General features: G+C 35.9%; 1 protein-coding gene across 4 annotated transcripts in view; it reads right to left on the bottom strand.

Annotated features, from left to right (window-relative positions):
• The window catches only part of tenm2b (teneurin transmembrane protein 2b), a 319,514-nt gene that overhangs the window by 102,856 nt on the left and 195,862 nt on the right, over nt 1-20,796 (bottom strand). For all 4 annotated transcript variants that reach the window (XM_046867732.1, XM_046867731.1, XM_046867734.1 and 1 more), the window contains one exon: nt 1,243-1,468. In XM_046867732.1, the coding sequence (XP_046723688.1) occupies nt 1,243-1,468 (226 nt within the window). The remainder of the gene's footprint in view (nt 1-1,242; nt 1,469-20,796) is intronic.

Below are 20,796 nucleotides of genomic sequence, written 5' to 3'. Positions count from 1 at the left end.
TCAGTGTGAAAGCCTGTTGTCCTCTGAGACACATGAAAGCAGCTCTGGAGTCTTTTTCAACTGCTGCTTTTCAGATGAAAAAAATAAAAATAAAATAAATAAATAAAAATAATAATTACTATATATATATATATATATATATATATATATATATATATATATATATATATATATATATATATATTGTAATTATAATATTTTTTTTACATTGTCTTTAAATCAGCAGAATATACGTTTAATGCTTAATTTAACACAATCCACTATTCTGGGGTTTCTTTTTGTTTTGTTTTGTTTTATACCCTACGCTGTTTGTCATTTTCACTGCAAAATGTCTCTTAAAATAATTACAAACATTCTACTAACAATCTTATATATGACAGTAGAAATGTTTCTACATTTCTACATTCTGATTACACAATCAGTTAAAAAAACTTTGTACATTAATAAAAACATTTATTTTGCAGTGTTTCAGTGTGAAACTTTATACACTTTAGTTGCATCAGTTCCTGTAATGAACATAAAACATTCTTTCACTAAATTATTTTTGCAGTATATAAACCATTATTTTCGGTCTTTTTTTAGATAAAGCAGCAAATTTGAGGAATAAAAACCTGAATCCTTTCAGCAGAGAAACAGAGAAGCTTTTTATTTACTTTGCGTATTTCCCTAAATAGTGTTTACATTTATACCTTGGTCGAGTTGCTGTAATCAACATAACTGTTTCTCCTGTTTCAAAATGCGATTTGCAGTATATATAATCCACCTTTAGTGTTATTATGAGAGTAACCTGGTGAAATTGGGGAGAATTACACAAACCTATTAAGTAGCGTCTTTTTTCTTAGATTTATTTTCTCTAAATATTGTTTATATATATGTATATAAAATCTATAAAAAAAAAATTTTATTAGTTAAAATTCATAATTGCACTGAACATTACTTATATTTGCTGTTTATTTGCAATTATTTTTATTGATTCATTTATTTAATTTGTATTTATATTATTGTATTCCATTTTTACAGTGAAATTTGGGACGACTGTGTACTTTGCTTACATTTCTAAAATGTGTTATAAATCTAAAAGTACTTAGTGTTTTAAAATCAGTTTCAAGTTTGAAAGTTCTAAAAGACCTGACCAAGTTAGCAGGACCAAGTGCTTGAAGTCCTGAACAGATTATGAAGCTGACGTGTGAAGGTGAATAGAGACACGTGATGATGACACTGAGGAATGAGATGGAGTCTGACCGTGTCTCGAGTGGCACGCTGCTGTTAAGAGCCCAGCTCTCCTGGAGCTGCACTGACTCCGGGGTGGACGGGCCGTCAGCGGGCGCAGCAGTGGGCACGTGGCTCTGCGGGGCGCGACGGCTGCCATGACCGCTGCAGTTCAGAGAGTTAGCCGATGTCTGGTGGTGGTTGTGTGTAGGGGGCAGAGGAGGACGTGGGGCCGTCTGGCTGTGATGACTGGATGGACCTGAGAGAGAGAGAGAGAGAGAGAGAGAGAGACAGTGTTAACTACAGCACTCCTGAAGTACAAAGCTTCTTATCACACAGCTATTTGAAATAGTGCATACTTATGCACGGATTTTATTTCTCCATCTTCTTTGTGCCTTTCCTACTCTCAGAACAGAGCAACAGAACGAAGGAGGATGTGAAATTTGAAGCCAGGGGAACAGAGGGAGGCTGATCGCTGTGAAATAAGATCTGAGCGAATAAAAAAGAAATCAAAATGCCTATGAGGATGAGAAAAAAAATAGAGGGAGAAAAAGAGCACCTGATTGTTCCTCGACATTAAACTTGTAATTGCAGAAAAAAAATAACCCCTTCAGCCCCAGTCTTGTGCTAATCATTTCAATGATGGAATTAGAGCCAATGAATGAACCTGAAAATTCTATTTTTTTAATTAATATTTATTTATCTAGTAGATGTGTTAAATATATATTCATTTCTTCTCAATAACTAATAACTAATAATATATTATTATTATAATACAAAATATATATACATATAATAAAATGTATTTTGGTATATGTATTACTGAATGATATACATTGATAGATTAATTAATAAAAAAGTAAATATCAAAAATACCAAAAATAATAAATACTTAAAAAAATGTATTGTAGTTATATTTATTTATTTAAAAATATACGTTATATATAAATGAATAAATAAATAAAAATCATTATTGACACATTCGGTGTAACTTACTTTTTTCTTCTTTCTTTCTTTATTTTTATTCATCAAACTGTAATCATGCATGACTAAAATAAAACTGGACAAAATATAATTTCCGGACTTTTACATTTAATTCAGCCAGAAAGCAAATATTTGCTCTGCAACAATACCTATACGGCTATGACATTTAATAACGCTTAGCACAACCGAAGCCTCTATAATCCGTACGCATTACTATTTCAATTCAATTATCCACACACTCTGCAACAAAGGCCAAATCGTATTCCTGTATTCTTTACATTTGGTCCAGCTGTCTTTATCCTGCACGTATACGATGCCCGGCTTCTTGAAGAAAACAAACTAGATGTGATAACACTGCTTCTGTTCACATAGAAAAAAAACCCCTCACAATCGCTCAATACATAAACCATCTTCTTTAGTGTTTCGAAATTAAAATTCATCCAAGGCCATTTTCCCAGCATGCAGCACTTAGCTTTGTGAAGAGGGCAAAAAAAAAGCGACTGAAAGCTCTGCTTCGTACTGTGAAAAGAAAGTGGTGGAGACATGAAAGAAAGAATTGAAGGCTGAGAGGAGCTCGGCTACGCTCGGAGGGTCCAGGCTGTGTAATATGGAGTAAGAGCAGGCCAAAAATCAGAGCCCTTGACAAATGCAGTGCAGCACAAAGCTGCTCAGTTGAGAGAGCGAGAGAGAGAGAGAGAGAGAGAGAGAGAGAGAGAGAGAGAGAGAGAGAGAGAGAGGAGAGGAACTTTTGGAAGAATTTGGGTGCTAACAATAGTAGCAGGAACAATGGATTACAGCCCGGTGACATGTCCATCAAAGCTGACCCGGGGCTGCTCACGACACCCTGCCTGCCTGTACAAAAGCGTCGCAGGACTATCTCGCTCTGTTATCCATGGCCAAACCACAATCCAAAGTGTCCTCCTTTGTTTTTTTCACACTCGGAGCACAAAAATCGAAGTGACAGCTGCTAAAAGAGAGCTGCCTTTGTAGCGCTGACCATCAATGGAATTGCTTGGGAACAAGAGAAAGCAGAGCTGGTATAGTGTCTGTGGTTTTTTTTTTCTTTTTCCACCCAAAAGAAGAACACGCCAGGGACCTCAGTGTGAAGCCGGGAGAACAATAAGAGCACTCTTCTGCTTTTACATCACACACCACTGAGCTCACAGAGGTCAGGACAGTAATGCGGAGATTACAGTACGAGGTGGTGCAGTTACTGTTATTATCGCACAGCACCATGTGGAGCTCGGACACAATGTAACGCACACTTCCTGCTGGGTGACAAACCAGTGGAAAGGACCGAAGACCAGTCGGCGAATGAGCTGGGACTTGAGAGGTGAATAGACGATAGGTACAGGGTTTACCTTCCTCATAGCTCATACAGGTGAGCAGATAATCAAGCTGGCTTACGGCTGCAGCTACGCTACATAGACAAAAGTATTCGCTTCACCGTAAGAGTCGTTCGTGCTTTTCTGAGCATCCTAATTCACATTTAGTCACAATACATTGACTCTTCTACAGGGACTTAAACTTGCCCATATAGCATCCATATACAATTCTGTGTGTCCAATTTTGTGGTTTGCGGAAATAGCACATATGGCTGGAAAAAACAGGTGTCCCAATACTTTTGCCCTTAGTGTAGCTTATCTTAAAAAGAACTTAATTGATTATTGAACATATCCAGAAAGTTTGTAATGTTACTGTGTAACTAATATTCTGATACATTGGTAATGTTACTTTGTAACTACCGTAATTTCCGGACTATAAAGCGCACCCATATATAAGCCGCACCCACTGAATTTTTACAAATATTATTATTTTTAACATAAATAAGCCGCAGGTGTCTACACTAATGTACTTTACACAGGCTTTAACGAAAGACACGCTACACACGGTGTAAGGGGTGAAATATGTTGCGCTTCCTTTAGAAGCATAGCGGTAATTTGGGAATAGCATGCCAGAAGCGAGCTCTCCCTTTACCCTGACTCAACGCGTTACAACGGCTTGTATCTAAACAGTAGCCGACCAAGAAAGTCATTGTTCACTGTCTTCCTCCTTCCTTTCACAACTATTTCTCTCGGGAGTTTTTTGGCATCGTCGTGCGTTTAAAAATCACCCGATGGAAGTTTTTCTCCCGATGCCGTGCAGCTCAGAACACAGGTGAGGTGCGTTTTTTCGTTTCCGTTCGGAAATTTCATTGGTCTAATGTTATGGGGTTCAGTTTTTTGGCTTGAAGTTTGTGAAACCGGAAAAACCCCAAGAAAAATTAAAAAAATTAGCCGCTTCGTTGTTTAAGCCGCAGGGTTCAAAACATGGGAAAAATATTTCTTATAGTCCGAAAAATACGGTAAACATTGTTAAAAATACTGTGTAACTAATGTTTTGGTACTATGATACTTTGTTAATGTTAATACTTTGGTAATATGATATTTTGGCAATGTTACTGTATAACTGATACATTGGTTATGTTACAGTGCAACTGATACTTTGTAATGTTACTCTAAAATCAGATGTGGGAAGTATTGTAGCACAAATACTTCGTTAACTGTACTTAAATAGATTGCTATTTTCTAAACACCAATGGTTCATCATTTCCTGGCTCTTACACACCACAGATGTTGACTAGTTTAAGAAGCTCCCAATGAGCAGGCAGAAGGCAACAAGAAGTCTAACGTTAACGTTGATGAGACAGAGGGAGTCAGTGATGTAAACATGACTGAGAACAGAGACATTCCTGATCACCTGATCATCTTCTCTTCTCTGGTTGTGTTCTATATGGTGGAAGTTCAGCCTGGATACATTCATTAGGTAACATTTGAAATTAATTTTGTATCAATATATTAATATGACATGAGGTCCTGTTAACAGCGTGACACTATAACAGGTAGTAGTAAAAGCTACTTTTTACAAAAGTACATGTCAGAGCCCAAAATTCATTACTTTAACTTGAGTGAAAAAGTGTAGTCAAAACCTTTAAAACATGAGTATCTGTACTTCTACTTAAGTGAAGGATGCATGTACTTTTGCCCCCTCTGTCTACAACTGATACTTTAATAATGTTACTCTGTAATATTGAAACTTTAGTAATATGATCTTTTGGCAATGACACTGTATATCTGATCATTTGGTAATGTCACTGTGTAACAATAAAAACTTAGTAATATGCTGCTTTGGTAATGTTACTGTGTAACAATAATATGATACTTTGGTCATTTTTCGGTGTAACTGATACTGTGGTAATGTTACTGTGTAAGTGATACTTTGTTATCGTTATTTCGTTGTTCTTAGAAACTATGATGCTTTGTGTATTCACAAGCCAGCATGAAAAAAGCAAAAACAATCAGCAGAAACAAATGTCTTTGACTTCCCAAGTCGTTTCAGCTTCCCTGACCCTCCTTTTCCACCTGTCTGATTTTATTTGCATTCAGTTTGCATTTGGTGGCACAGATTTCACGTAACTCCTGCATTACCATAGCCGTGGCTACAAAATTGTAACCACTATAAAAAACGTTCTTTCGGCTTCTCCCGTCTACCTTTAATTTGGCACATGTTTTTACGCTGGATGCTCTTCCTAACGCAACCCTCCCCATTTATCCGGGCTTGGGACCGGCACTAAAGGTGGCTGGGGTCGGTTCCCTGACCGGGGATCGAACCCGGGCCGCAGCGGTGAGAGCGCCGCAGCCTAACCACTAGACCACCAGGAAACCTAAAATTGTAACCACTATACAGTAGCTAAACCACAGATATCACTGCTATACGCAGGTGTAAATATCAGAAATTGCATCAGTTCTGAATCTCACAGAACCCGGTATTATATGAAAATATAAACGCTGGGATGGTGTGCTTTGACCCAGGCTGAGATTTGTTTTTATACCAGTAATTTCATATGGCAGCAATAAACAACCGTTCCCATAACCCGCTTCTGTCTTTATTATCTCTCTAGAAGTTCACAGACAGAAGTTGCAGCATCTCATGTAAACTCTCGTAGAAGTCCCTGTATGTGCTGTATATTACAACAAACATACTAATATAATCCTGTCATTGATGGAACTACGACCAGATGTTACACAAATACACACGCAGTAGTCTCAATCTCTCGCTAACAACTGTTAGCGGTATGCTGTATAGCATTTTGTAGAATGATGTATATCCCATGCATAGAATTCCAATCGAATGTCGTTCTAATAAAAAGAAATCGGTTCGCGTAGGCTCAGGAATGTCGGAATGTTGAAATGCTTCTAATGAATTTTAACCTGCTATTCAGTCACAGAGCAACCTATAGCCTCCACCGATGCATGCAATCAGCAGAAATCAAGGCCACTTTCAAATACCATTTGTTTTGTCTTGTTGTTTTTTTTCCCTTTACAAGGACACTAGGTGTTAAAAGACCTGGCTGTTGTCCAGAATGCTGATGTCTGCTTTTAGTCCTCGCCCTGAGTACAACAATAATGTTAACTGTCCTGTCAGGAGAATTCAGCAAATTCTACAAGAACATCAATCTTACACACACACACACACACACACACACACACACACACACACACACACACACACACACACACACACACACACAAAACCTTGAAGGAAGAATAATAATACAATTAAAAGCATAGCCAATGTAATTAACCAAAATAATCCCCCAAAAGGAGATTTCTCTTTGAATGTTTTTAAATTTCAATTCATTTACATTTTATGGTATTTGCAATAATAAAATGTTTTACACACCTTAACTGTTTTTGATTTAAGGTTTTTGCTGCTTGATGGTGCTGGGATTTGAACTCACTACCTTCCGATCAAAAGTCCAGCATCGTACTGATTTTTCAGAAATCGTATAAGATCAGAACAAATCGCACTACGCGACAACAAAAATGGAATAATCTTGGATATGACGTGCATATAAGTGGAAAAAAGAACCACCACATGCTCCGGTGGTAATCAAATAGACCAGGATAGCCCAAGCTTTGGCAACTTTGGGATGCCAGATATTGCAAAGAGAGATTTAAGTAAGCATTGATAAAAAAATACCTAGACTACATGTACAGTCAAACTGAATATTCGTTGTAACTAGCACAGTGTACAAGCAAGAACTTTGCTACCACAACTTCACAAGTTTTTTTATTTGTACTGAAAAACAATGAGATCAGGCAGCAGAAGGTATATTGCAAAGGGAGCGATCATAATCATCCTCACCTACATGTACAGTCAGAATAAATATTTGTGCTACCAGCTGGTAGTGATGGGAAGATCAGATCATTGTAGTGACTTGATTCTTTGAATCTCATTCATCCAAATGAATGAATCTTTTTTTGAGTCATTTAATTCATTTGGTTCCTTTAATCCTTTAATCATATCATATATAAGAGTCACACGACTCAGACCAGAGGACTCGTAAGATAAACTACTCAATTCTGTTTCCTGTGTAATGCACTGCATAGAATATATGAAAGACACGTGAAAAAAAGAACGAACGACTCGGACTAGAAGAGTGTAGAGAGACGAACTCAATTCTGTTTCCTGTACACAACCGGCTGAGATTTCGGGCTGCTTTACTCAGGCGCGTGCGTCCAGTGGAAAGTGAACGAATCACTTTTTGAGATTCTTTGTTCTTCCAAATCTTATTAAAAACTCAATCAGAATTAACGAATCGTTCATGAACGGCCCAACACTACTAGCTAGCTCTCCCTGCAAGCAGGAGCTCTGCTACCAGAACAACAAACAAACAATTTACTTTCTTATTGGAATCCCACACACCGATGTTACAATATATTTTCCCATTTTTATTTCCTAGTCAGCAGACGTAGGTTGTAGCAGGACACATATCATGGGATGGTCATCACCACAGGACCACAGGCTATCTTTAGAGCATCTTTCATATTAAAATCCACCAGTTTCATGACCATAGAAATAACCCCAGCTGGTCATCTTTCACCTTGGATAACCTCAACTCATACACTAGCTTAGTGGATAAGGCATTGAAGAGGTTGTGAGTTAAATTCCCAGCTACAGGTACACCAAGCTGCAGTCCTGTGTCTCTGTGCAAGACCCTTAACCCCATAGTTGCTCAGGTGTATCAGTGCGATGGTTGTAAGTCGCTCTGGATAAGGGCAAGTGGCAAATGCCGTAAATGTAAATATACAACGTATAGCAGGCATTAAGATATGGCAATAATGAGTCTAAAACCGAGGTTGTATTTTATTGGTTATTGTATTTTTTTATTTGATTGTTTATTTGTTTTTTCAGACCGAGATGGCAGCACATGCAAAATTGCCCAACTGCACTTCTGGTAGATGCTAAACTGCATTTCTTTGCTGCGTGCCTGTACTTTGCAATGGCAATAAAATCAATCAATCAATCAATCAATCAATCAATCAATCAATCAATCAATCAATCAATCAATCAATCTGTCTGTCTGTCTGTCTGTCTGTCTGTCTCCCTATCTATCTATCTATCTATCTATCTATCTATCTATCTATCTATCTATCTATCTATCTGTCTGTCTGTCTGTCTGTCTGTCTGTCTGTCTGTCTCCCTACGTATCTATCTATCTATCTATCTGTCTGTCTGTCTGTCTGTCTGTCTGTCTGTCTGTCTGTGTCTCCTTACACATCCACTTTTGATGGCACTGTATATAAACAATTTTCTCTACAGGAACTTCAAGAGGAAAGTTTGCAGCGTTTCTCCTAAAAAAAAAAAAAAAAAAGAAAGAAGAAAAAAATAAACGCCGTCAATCTGCATCCCGTTCTGCTCTTTCAAAACCCCGAGTGCAAATACGACTGTATAGCAGTCAATGCCTGCTGCCTTCCTCACATTTCCGTTCGCATCGCAGCCTTTATGATATCCGTTTTACTAGAACACGAAACAGCTGTGCAGCCATTCCGTCTCCTGCCACCAACCTTTCATTCATTTCCACCAGCTTCTCTCTCTGTCTTCTTCCCCTTCTCTCTTTTTTTTTGCCCCTCCCTCCTTCCCGGCCCGTGTTTCTCTCTCTCTCCCCGAGCTTTTCCGTTCCCCACCATTTAACAGTGTTTATGAATAATTGAGATTTGATTCAGTGAGCAAACGGCAGGAGCTGACAAAATACTCGGCGAGTCACACGAGGAGAAAGAGGGAACGGCGGAGAAAGAGAGGGAAAGAGAGAGGCCCATTTCGCCCCGACTGTCACTTCCGACTCTGAATGGCACTTTTCATCACTCCGATAACAAAGAGACACGTTTACATTTTAAGGAGAATCAATAGAAAATGGCAGAAATGTGAAGGGAAATGGCAAAAAAGGAAAAAAAAACTAGCTACAACGCCGTAAGGCAATAACTGAAAAGCGGGTTATTGTGCACATGTTATAATAGAACAAAATATCGAAATATTCCGCTCGGCGGATTCTTTCGGAGAATGAGGACGTGAAAACGGATAGCGTTGTCGGTAATAATCTAGGAAGCATGCGCTCATTCGCCTTTTCTTCTCAGCCGTCTCAACCGTCGAGAGGCAACAAGGAAGCGATAGTTGAGCGATGAGAAAGCAAAAAGAGCGAAGGGGAGATGATGAAAGTAATTAGCGCGGTCGCGGCAGACGCGGGTCGGAGGAGGTCTTCGCCGGGGAGCCTCGCTGACGAGTGGCCACGCTAAAATTACCGTCGCTAGGCTAAGCTGCGCTAGGCTAGAGGGCCTCGGCGTGACAGGGATTAAAATAAATTGCTCGACAAGAGCGGTGGGAACCTTGGAAAAACAATACGAGTAAAAGCATAAATGTCAATTTGGAATGATAAAAGACACAATCTAAATGTGGCAGCAGGAGCCTGGAGACAGCTGAGGTAATGGAGCTAGCTGCTCTGCTCCTGACTCATACTGTTTACTGGGTAGAGGTTTGTGTATGTGTATATATGTATGTGTGTGAGCTTGTTTTTTTTTTTTTTTTTTTGCTTTGTATTTCTTTCATCTGTCTAATTGTCTGCAAAACTGACCAAGCTGTTGCAGAAAATTGTGTATGCACAAAAAAAAGAAAGACACAAAAACAAAAAGCTAAACATATACAATACCTCTCAATCTCTTTCTCCCATTTATTTATTAAATAACAACGTTTAAGAGACTGTGTACTCTTTTTCTATACATCTATATTCATACATCTCTGTCTAAAACCAGGACTAATGAACTGATCTAAACTGACTCCATCATTAAAGACTATTAGCACAACTGCTAATTAGGACTAATTAGAACAGCCGGATCGATTCTAAAGTATTTATACTTTCAATACTGGTGTTGTATGGAGAGGATCGATTCTCACGTTGCGATTCAAATCGTTTTGCCATTTGGTTGTATGGGATCGCTGCATTGTCTGATCAGTCAAAGAAAAAACAGACTCGAGGAAAAAAATCTTTCTCATGTTTCTCATGTACCTTCACAAAACACTAAACAACCCGTTTGCACAAAACCTTCTGTACCTGCTACAGTGTCGCTGTTACACTGTGTTGATAGTCACAGCGTTTACTGTCTCTGTGTATTAAAAGTTGCCTGATATTGGATTTTTACAGATACTAATAGCTAGGTTGGATCGGACTTGCCGATAACGGATTCATCAAGCGATATTTATTCTAATAGATACTTGATTAAAAAAACTAACAAAAAAACAAACAAACACTAAATGTAAAACAGTACTTAACCTTATTAAAAAAAACCCACAGTACTGAATCATAAAAATGTAAATAAATATTAATTAATATTAATTAATAATAAAAGTGGACCTTCTCAGCTACTCCAGCAACGAATGCTACCTGGAAAATCTATCGGTGTTGATTTGTGCAGATAGCCGATATTTCCAGCTATAAACTATCGGAGGCGATTAATCGGAAAAACCGATTAATCGGTCTACCTCTACTTTGTATAATGTCCTTTTTCTTTTGCATTAAATGTGTTTTGTGTAGTTCTGTGTTTCTTTTTGTTAATTTATGTTGTCTGTAACACCTCGGTCCTGGGGGAACGTTGGTTCTTTTCAGTCTTTTGCACTGTATATGGACGATATGACGATAAAAGCATTCCCGACTTGACTTGAAAAGGGGAAGAAATGTAAAAACATGATGTGGTGAAAATGAGTTTCTGTTATGAATTATATTTTGTAAAATGTTTGAATGATGTACAAGTTTCAAATAAATCTATATCCATATGTATACAATTTAATATTAATAATGTTGGATTTCAAAAATTCCTGTTAATGATATTAGTCAATTATCAATGATACCCTGTTTTTAAAGTGCGTAATATTACATTTAAAAAAATTATACATTTATGGTGGTATAGTGGTATCGCCAATTCCTTATGCTTTCCAGAGAACCAGGTCGCAAGTTCAGAGGACGTAAAAACGAGCCCAAACTGAGACGGTGGTAAACGGAAAATCTTTCAATTCCAATAAAATGATAAAAAACAAAAAACAGATTCCCCCATTTTAGCACACATAAAGTATACAAAAACTGAGAAAACCGGAGAGAATCGAGGCGGCGTGAGACTTTACATATTCCGCTCACATCGTTTTCCTGATCACGGCCTTGGCTACTCATCTGCAGTAATTAGAGCGTAATAATGGTCCTCTTACGCAACCCTGAGACCAGACTGCAAATGTGGCCTAAATGCAGATGCAAAATGTGCCAAAATACCACACGATCCAACACCATCTTCATTTAGTCTGTGATTGAACACGTCTATACAGTAAGTCAGACAATGTCTGAGGTATTTCTTTCACACACCCGCAAAAAATGAAAGAGCAAAGAAATAATCAAATATTTACTATCCTATGTGATTTGCTTGTAATTTTATATATATATATATATATATATATATATATATATATATATATATATATATATATATAAAGATACCAGAAATAGCTAGGAGAAACAGGAACAACACATGAATAATACATTAGCAGTACCGCAATGTTAAGAGATGAGAAATAAAACATGGCAGAAAGAGAGAGAGGGGAGAGAGACAGAAGCTGGTGAAGGACACGATTCGGAGGGACCCGCTCTGAAAGAGAGAGAGAGAGAGAGAGAGAGAGAGAGAGAGAGAGAGAGAGAGAGAGAAGCTGCCTGAAACACCTTCAGCAGAAACCATCATCTGCTCGCAGTAATGCGGCAGCACGGCCAAAGACGCGCAGCAAAACATCAGAGCATACCAATTACACGTCCTGCTGGGAGCCCGGCCACTGAAAAGCTTGGGTCACGCTCGCACTTTAACACCAGCCGTATAGGTGGGATCACTGCAGCACTGTTTCCTGAAAGCGACTTGGTTTTGATTGGTGTGTAACAATTTGATCACAATGCAACTGTTCAGAACCGTAAATGAACAATCAAAAATTTGCTGTGCTCTTTAAGTGCTTTTTTAACATCTACGGAAAAGCGTCCACTGTTTCACTGCTTTCTTTGAATCCTCACAAGTCTACAGATGGAACAGCAGATAGCGATGGAGCCTCTTCAATATGAGCAATATAATCTGGCAACAATTAAATAACTAAGTGTAACTATAAATGCAATTATCCTGTATATAATTCATTGCATATCCTAGATTATCCTCCAATCTCTATATTATCTATATATACACTGTGTATCACATTTGTAAATGTTTATTACCCACATTCTCTACACATTTTGTGCCTTACACACATATCATGCACTACTATAACTTCTTAACATTTGTTCACATATTATGTTAATATTTGTTTTTATTTACACTGCCAGAGACTTTATATTTATTTGCTGTACATTTATCCATTTATATATTACATGCTGTATATATATATATATATATATATATATATATATATATATACATATTTATCTGCACAATCAATCAATCAATCAATCAATCTATCTATCTATCTATCTATCTATCTATCTATCTATCTATCTATCTATCTATCTATCTATCTATCTATCTATCTATTCATCCATCCATCCATCTATCCATCTACTTACTGTTTATTTTGATGGTGAAATCTGGAAGATTTTCACAAATATGTTTTAAAAACTTTTATTTTACAATTTCTTCCAGTATATTAGACATTATTTTCTGTATTTTTTAGATAAAGTAGTAAATTTGGTAAACAAATACCTGAACACATAGAGAAGCTTTTATCTATCTATATATCTATAAATGGTTAAAAAACACATGTCGTCTTGAAAATAAATACAAAATTGTGGCAAATGGCTATTGAATGTAAAAGGTGTTAAAAAATTTCAGGATGTGGTGGTAACACGAGGTGTTTATAAGATGTTGGACTTCTTATTAGGAGCTCATGATTTAAAATCCCAGACCCACCAAGCTGCCAATGCTGGGCCCTTGAGCAAGGCCCTTAACCCTCACCTGCTCAGGTGTACAAGTGAAATAATCGTAAGGTGCTCTGGATAAGGGCGTCTGCCAAATGCTGAAAATGTAATGCAATGCACTCTGTTTTGTGCTGCTGCTTTTTTCAGCATTTCCTTCTTAAAAAAAAAAAAAAAAACATTAAAAATAATTATAAATGATTTATTATTAATTTACTATTTTTTTATTAATTTATAATTTTAGTTGTATAATTATTTATAAAAAACAAAGTTACTTTGCATTGATTTTGCAAATTAAATTGATATAAAAACAATTGAGTATCTGGACTCAAAATAATACAATTAAATTAATTATAAATATGAATAAAATTCTACAAAAATAAAATAAAAAAAAGAAGAAAAAAAAATATCAAATGTTTAATTGTTCTTAAGAATTATTTAAAATTGCTTTTGTTCACGATTATGACCTAGTTTTAATAAAAAGCTATTCATGTGATTCAAAACCTTTATGCGAATCATTAATTCTCCTCAGTGATTATATGGCTCATTGCTACACAAGTACTAAGGATTCATGGTTCAGGACTTAGTTCACACTGCTGAAATAATATGCAATATCTGATTTCTGAAGATTACAGCTAAGTCAGGAGTAATCCTTTACATAAGCAAGAATCTATTCCTCATCCCTGACATATGCTAAGGCATACTCTCAGCCCCGGCCCGACCCGAATGAAATCTCATCATTAACCACCAGAAATACTCAGGTCCTGGTGCTCCGTCAGCCAAGTGATTAGTCATAACATCCCACATCCCCTGAATGCTAAGCTTCTCTTCTCATTTAAAAAAATATATGAGAAGGTGTGGAAGAAGTTGCTTAGTCTGTGAGCATCAGTAGCTTTAGAATGATGAGAACATCAGTCTAGAAGAAGGTTCCACGTTTTCTTTGCACAATTTGCCAAATATATGTAAATGAGGTGACATGAAAACCATCGTATGATACGAAACGTACAAAGTTCAACTAAATAGACAAAAGTTTGTGGACAATATGATTTGTATGTGCTTTTTGAACATTGTGTCATCATTTACTGTTATAATGATCTCCAGTCTTGGATGTTCTAGATTTTAGAATGTGCTTTTGGAGATTTGTGTGAGATCCAGTCATAAGGGTGTTAGTAAAGTCAGGTAGTGATGAAGGTGATGTGAGGAGGTCTGGGGTGCAGTCAGCATTCCAATGCATTCCAAAGGTTTTCAATAGGGTTGAGGTCAGAGCTCTATAGCAGGTCAATCAAGAACTTCAACTGCTTCATATCTTTATGAAACTGCCTTTGTGCACAATGGTATTGTCATGTTAGAACAAATTGGGGTCTCTAAATAAATGGAAAATGTAATACTATAACATTCAAAGACATTGTACAATTGTGTACCTCCAATTCTGTGGTTAGAGTTCGGAGAAGAACCAAATATGGCTGAACATGTCAGGTGTCCCAATACTTTTGTCCAATTTCAGTACAATCTGTTAGCTAAAACAAACAACAATAGAAATGTTTCATGTATTTCATGTATGAAAAGAGTCAAATCTTTGTCCATAAATGTTTCTGTTTGTAAATTTTATGTTGAAAATAAAAGATTCTCATTTTTCTAATGAGAAGTAAATTGTGATTTTTTAAATTGGTAATCAATTAAAAAAATCCACATCAAATTTAGAATCAGATACTCATTTTTATAATGTTAACACTTTTGTTTTGATGTGATGCCCATACACAGTTCTCAATAAAATGAGAATAAGAGTGAGTCTGCATTATGTATTTATGAAAAAAATATATTTTTCTTAGCATAATACAGAAATACTAATAAATACAAGATATTATTTGTTTTTGGTAGAAACTCTCTTCCTCAACAATCCACACATTCCACACTTTTTTTGTTTAAAAAAACATCATCTGGGTAAATGAAGTGCACTCCTTTTTGATGAAATGATTTCCAGTATAAATAAACTACCCACATTATTTATACTACAGAATGGTTTAGTGTATAAAAATGCTACCGATTATAAGCACAGTTCAACATCAGTACAGGAGCAGGGCCCAGGAGGAAAAAAATAGTAGCTTCCAGTAGATAAGGCATTGCATTTCTGCTTGGAAGGTCATGAGTTAAATTCCCAACACCATCAAGCTGGACCCTTGAGCAAGGCCTTTTAACTCTTAACTGCTCAGTCGTCCGAATAAAATAAGTAAATCACTAACATAACATTTATGGCATATAGCGGACACCCTTATCCAGGGCTGACAATTATCCCATTTATATAATTAAGCAGTTGAGGTCCATTAAGGTCCAGCAGTGGTAGCATGGTTTTCCTGGGACGTGAACTTATAACCTTCTGATCAGAGGTTTAACTGAGCTACCACATCCCTGGATCATCCCCAACCAACTCACTCTGGATAAGGGCATCTGCAAAACGCCATAAAAGTAAATATACGAATGTTGATGGCCACAGTTAGATTACCAGAGGATATACACACACACACACACACACACACACACACACACACACACACACACACACACGAACAGAGAGCAGAATAAAGTCACTGTGTCGCACCGAGTGACACACAGGTTGTGAAACTGAGCCTGGCATATTCCTGGCACGTTTAGTTTGCTTTTGTATGACTGATGCAGCTGTGGTGTGTACAGTAAAAGCAATCAGCTCGAATGCAGTGCCACAGGAGAGCAAACACGAATTGTTATGCTAAAAACGGGAACTTCCAAAGCAATTTCAATAAAGCGCTTCTCAACAGCAGACATGTGAAGAAGCGGATCTTGTTAACCGCTGGCTGTTCGATGAAAATAAAAAAACAACAAAAACAATAAAAGCAACTAAAAACATTTACTTACAATTTTAAATGTGATTTTCATGCAGCATATATAATTTACTTTTATTAAGAAACAGACCCTAAATGCTAAAAGCTACAGAAATATATGTCGATATGTTTAAATTTGCTCACTCCCTCTCTCTTTCTCTCTCTCTCTCTCTCTCTCTCTCATTCTTTATATATTTATATACAGCAATCCCCCCGTTTATCATGGTGGTTATGGTCCAAAACTGTCCGCAATAAACAGAGATATATATATATATATATATATATATATATATATATATATATATATATATATATATATATATATATATATATATATATGTGTGTGTGTATGTGTGTGGGTGTGTGTGTTTGTGTTATATGTTTATATATATGTTTATATATATGTATATATATATATATATATATATATATATATATATATATATATATATATATAGGTCATAGGTATCCATAAACTAGTGTGTGTGGGTGAGAATAAAAGTGAGTAAACACTAAACAATACAAAATCCTAAAAATTCCTTTCAACTGTCATCTCTTACGCTCATATTCAATCAGCCGTTCATGTGGTAACAGCCCAAAGCATAAAATCATCAGATTCAGGTCAAAAGCTTCAGTTATTTTGTACCAAAGATCAGAATGGGTTAAAGTGTGATCGCAGTGACTGACCGTAGCATGGTTGTTAGTGCCAGATGGACTGGTTTGATCTCCTGGGATTTTCTCATAAAACAGTCCCTAGAGTTTATACAGACTTTACCTGGTAAGCTGCAGTTCAACAGACAGACAGGATCATCTGAACAATCTAAGAGATCATGGAAGGTTGGAAGACTGTGATGACATAAAAAAGCACTCTTCATGACCACGGTGAGCAGAAAAGTGTCTCAGACTAGATTATGCATAGAACCCTTAACTGTATGAGCTACAGAAAAGCAGAAGATCTTATCAAACTTAATCTCAAACAGGGATTCTGAGGCTAAAACAGGCACAGATTCAGCAAAAACAGAGCGCTTTATGAATAGTATTAGAATTTTTTTTTCATATATACATATATATATACTCAGCAATCCTCAGCATTGTTTTGCACCACAGACATGCAGATTCACACAAGAGAATATTTACATTGATCGGTTTGGGGGTTGGGGGGATTGGGTGGATTTGGGGTATTGTCACTGGTAATAAATGCATATTACTAGTATTTATATTATCTGTAATAATGCATAATCAGTGGGAGCTTAATTTATCAATCCATAGCAAAAAATATTGTCTATCGGCAAAAATCCATACAAACAGTTTTTCTGGGTTGCATCTGTATCTTGAGCGGCTGAGAAGGCTATTTATTTGGAGGGTTACTTTTTGTGTCCGTTTAAATGTGTCTTTTATTTTCCTCACTATTTAATAATATAATTAATATATTCATATTTATTTCATTTAGCACATTTTCTTAATTCAGTACTGTTTTTTACAGTACTATTTTACACGGAGTGTTGTTTGTTTTTTTAATGGAGTATTCATTAAAAAAATGTAATCGGCTGATTAATCGGTAAGCGGTTATTTTTTTAGGGAATTTACAAACCATTTTATACTGTGACTGATGTATTTTAACTGATTTTTTTTCTCTTAATATTATATTAAAAAATATTTCACATTTCATAATTTTTCTTTCCAAAAAATATAAAACCAGGTCATTTAAAATTAAAAATAATAATCCTTTTTTTTTTTTAAGACTGCAGTTTGTCTAAGTATAAATTCAGACAAACAGTTATGCAGTGCAGAAAAATATAACTATAATTATGAATTTGAATAAAGCGAATAGTTCCCCATTAAACAGTTGACACAAAGAAAGCTGTAATATTCTGTTTCAGAGCGCTGAGTGACAAAGTCATGTGAATGGAATAAAACAACGTTCCTCTAGAACCAAAGTGCCACACAAATCAACTTGGACAACATACAACTAACCAGGACATAAAACCTACACACATGACTATTTTAAGTACTAACCACAACATAATACAACAGATTTGCGTTAATCATCGCACAGTGCACACTCCGTCACACACTCCGTCACACACTGCGTCACACACTGCGTCACACACTGAGCTATACAAGCTTTACATTACACAATATGTGATCATGATTACAAGATAATACAGTAGTTGTATATCACTAAAATCTAATCTTACTTAAATTATTAATTTTGGTTAAAAGAGGAGAGAAATGCGAAAAATTTTCTTTAAAACAGATAAATAGAGAGAACAATGAGTGTGTCTATCTATCTATCTATCTGTCTGTCTGTCTGTCTGTCTGTCTGTCTGTCTATCTAGACAGACAGACAGACAGACAGACAGACAGACAGACAGACAGACAGACAGACAGACAGACAGACAGACAGACAGATAGATAGATAGATAGATAGATAGATAGATAGATAGATAGATAGATAGATAGATAGCCACTGGTATTTATATTGTTATTTATATTGTATTTATATTATATTATATACTTGTGAACATTTTGCCATTAAATCTTGTGTTGGAACCATGAGAAGATCCGACTATAACTTATATACCTGGTGTTTTATATGAAGTGTGTGGTGGTGTGTGGACTATGTGCCCATTTTTTATTTAGTCTCTTTTTGCTGTTATTATAACCTTCTGGAAAGATGTTCCACCACATTTTGAAGTGTGCTTGTGGAGATTTGTGTGAGATTCATTCAGTTACAAGGGTGTTAGTAGAGTCAGGTACTGATGTAGGTGAGGTGAGTAGGACTGGGGTGCAGTCAGCATGAAAAATTCATCCCTAAGCTGTTCAATATGGTTGAGGGTCAGAGCTCTTTAGCAGGAGATCTTCCTCTCCAAATCATGTAAAGCACATCTTCATGAAGGTAGCTTTTTGCACAGGAGTAGCCATGCAGGAACGTCTTATTGAATTGTGTGCCTCCAACTTTGTGGTAACAGTTTGGGAAAGAACGGCATATGGTATTTCCCAATACTTTTGTCTTCAGGTGTTAATTGAATTCATGGTGAACAAAGAGAGTGTACAAGCTGCAGCGTGTAAAAGGATTTACAGTACGGCGAGATGGTGGAACGGCGTGACGTCTCGCTTTAACAGACCTGCGCTCGTCTCCGATCTCGTTCACTTCTCACCTGCTTCCCTCAGTGCCGATGTCGGCTCTCACACCTCTCACGCAAGCTATTTCAAACTCCTCAACAACACGTGTTAGTCTTTTCCATCCTCATAAACAACTCCAGGACATCTGAAGAATTTCTTCGAGACGTAAAGTACACGCGTGACTCGGGTTTCAAAAAGACGAGAAGCATTAAGGGAGAGTCCTCCCGTAATGTGACCTGAGAATGATACTGGGATCGGTTTTCCAGGATCACACATGGGGAAATGCGAGTACTCATCCAGGCTCCACTGGCCACCAAGAATCAAAATCAAACCCTTTCGGTAAGAAAAGAGAGTTTTTGTTTAATTTTTAATTGTGTGGTTTAGGCACCTTGTAGTCGTGAACAGCTTTTAGATCAGAATCAATAATGTTTATTTTATGTAAAAAAAAAAAAAATTAATAAATAAATAAATACATATATATATATATATATATATATATATATATATATATATATATATATATATATATAAATAATTTAGATACAGTACATTTTAAAATAGTAAAAATTACCAGATGAAAATGGATCAACTTAAAATTATAGGGAACTAAAGGCACTAAATTATACAGTTTAACTTTTGAACCTTTTGGTACAATATTGTTAAAAGAGCTCAAATTAAAAATAAATTAAACTGAATTAAAATACAAAATCAAAACTCTAAAGTGACAGCACAAATTTTTTTTTTTTACACTTTTACAAATGATTTAGTGAAAAAAAGTATTTCTGTTTTGTTTTCTTTTTAATTGCCATGTCATTTAAACTACTTTCTCTGTTTTGTTATTAATATTTTACCTGTAAAACTATAAAAATAAAACTAATATTATGATGATTTTAATTATTATTAATTATAATCGAATTGTTTAAAAGGCAAAACATTAGCAAACAATAATCAAAATATAGCAATACTTAAACCCAATGTTATAATTTAAATATTATTATGTAAATATTACTTTTATAATACATGCCATGTGTTTCGTTTTGATTATTCTGTTGCATTTATTTTTAGCGTTAATGCTTATAATAATAGTCGCAATAATAGTAAACTATATAAAAATTACTTTAACATGAATTATGAATTAATAAAAAGAATTATGGTAGCTATAATAATAAATTATATTAAATAATAATTGTACATACATTATAAATGATTATCATTATTATAATTATTAATAGTAAGAATATTAGTAGCAGTATTAGTATTATTAGTAGTGTTTGCAGTTGCTACTTTTCTTCTTTTTTTCCCCACTTTTTCTTTTCCAATAAA

This window comes from Silurus meridionalis, chromosome 15, assembly GCF_014805685.1.
Source record: "Silurus meridionalis isolate SWU-2019-XX chromosome 15, ASM1480568v1, whole genome shotgun sequence".
Classification (NCBI taxonomy): Eukaryota; Metazoa; Chordata; class Actinopteri; order Siluriformes; family Siluridae; genus Silurus; species Silurus meridionalis.
This window is presented reverse-complemented; position numbering and strand designations above follow the sequence as displayed.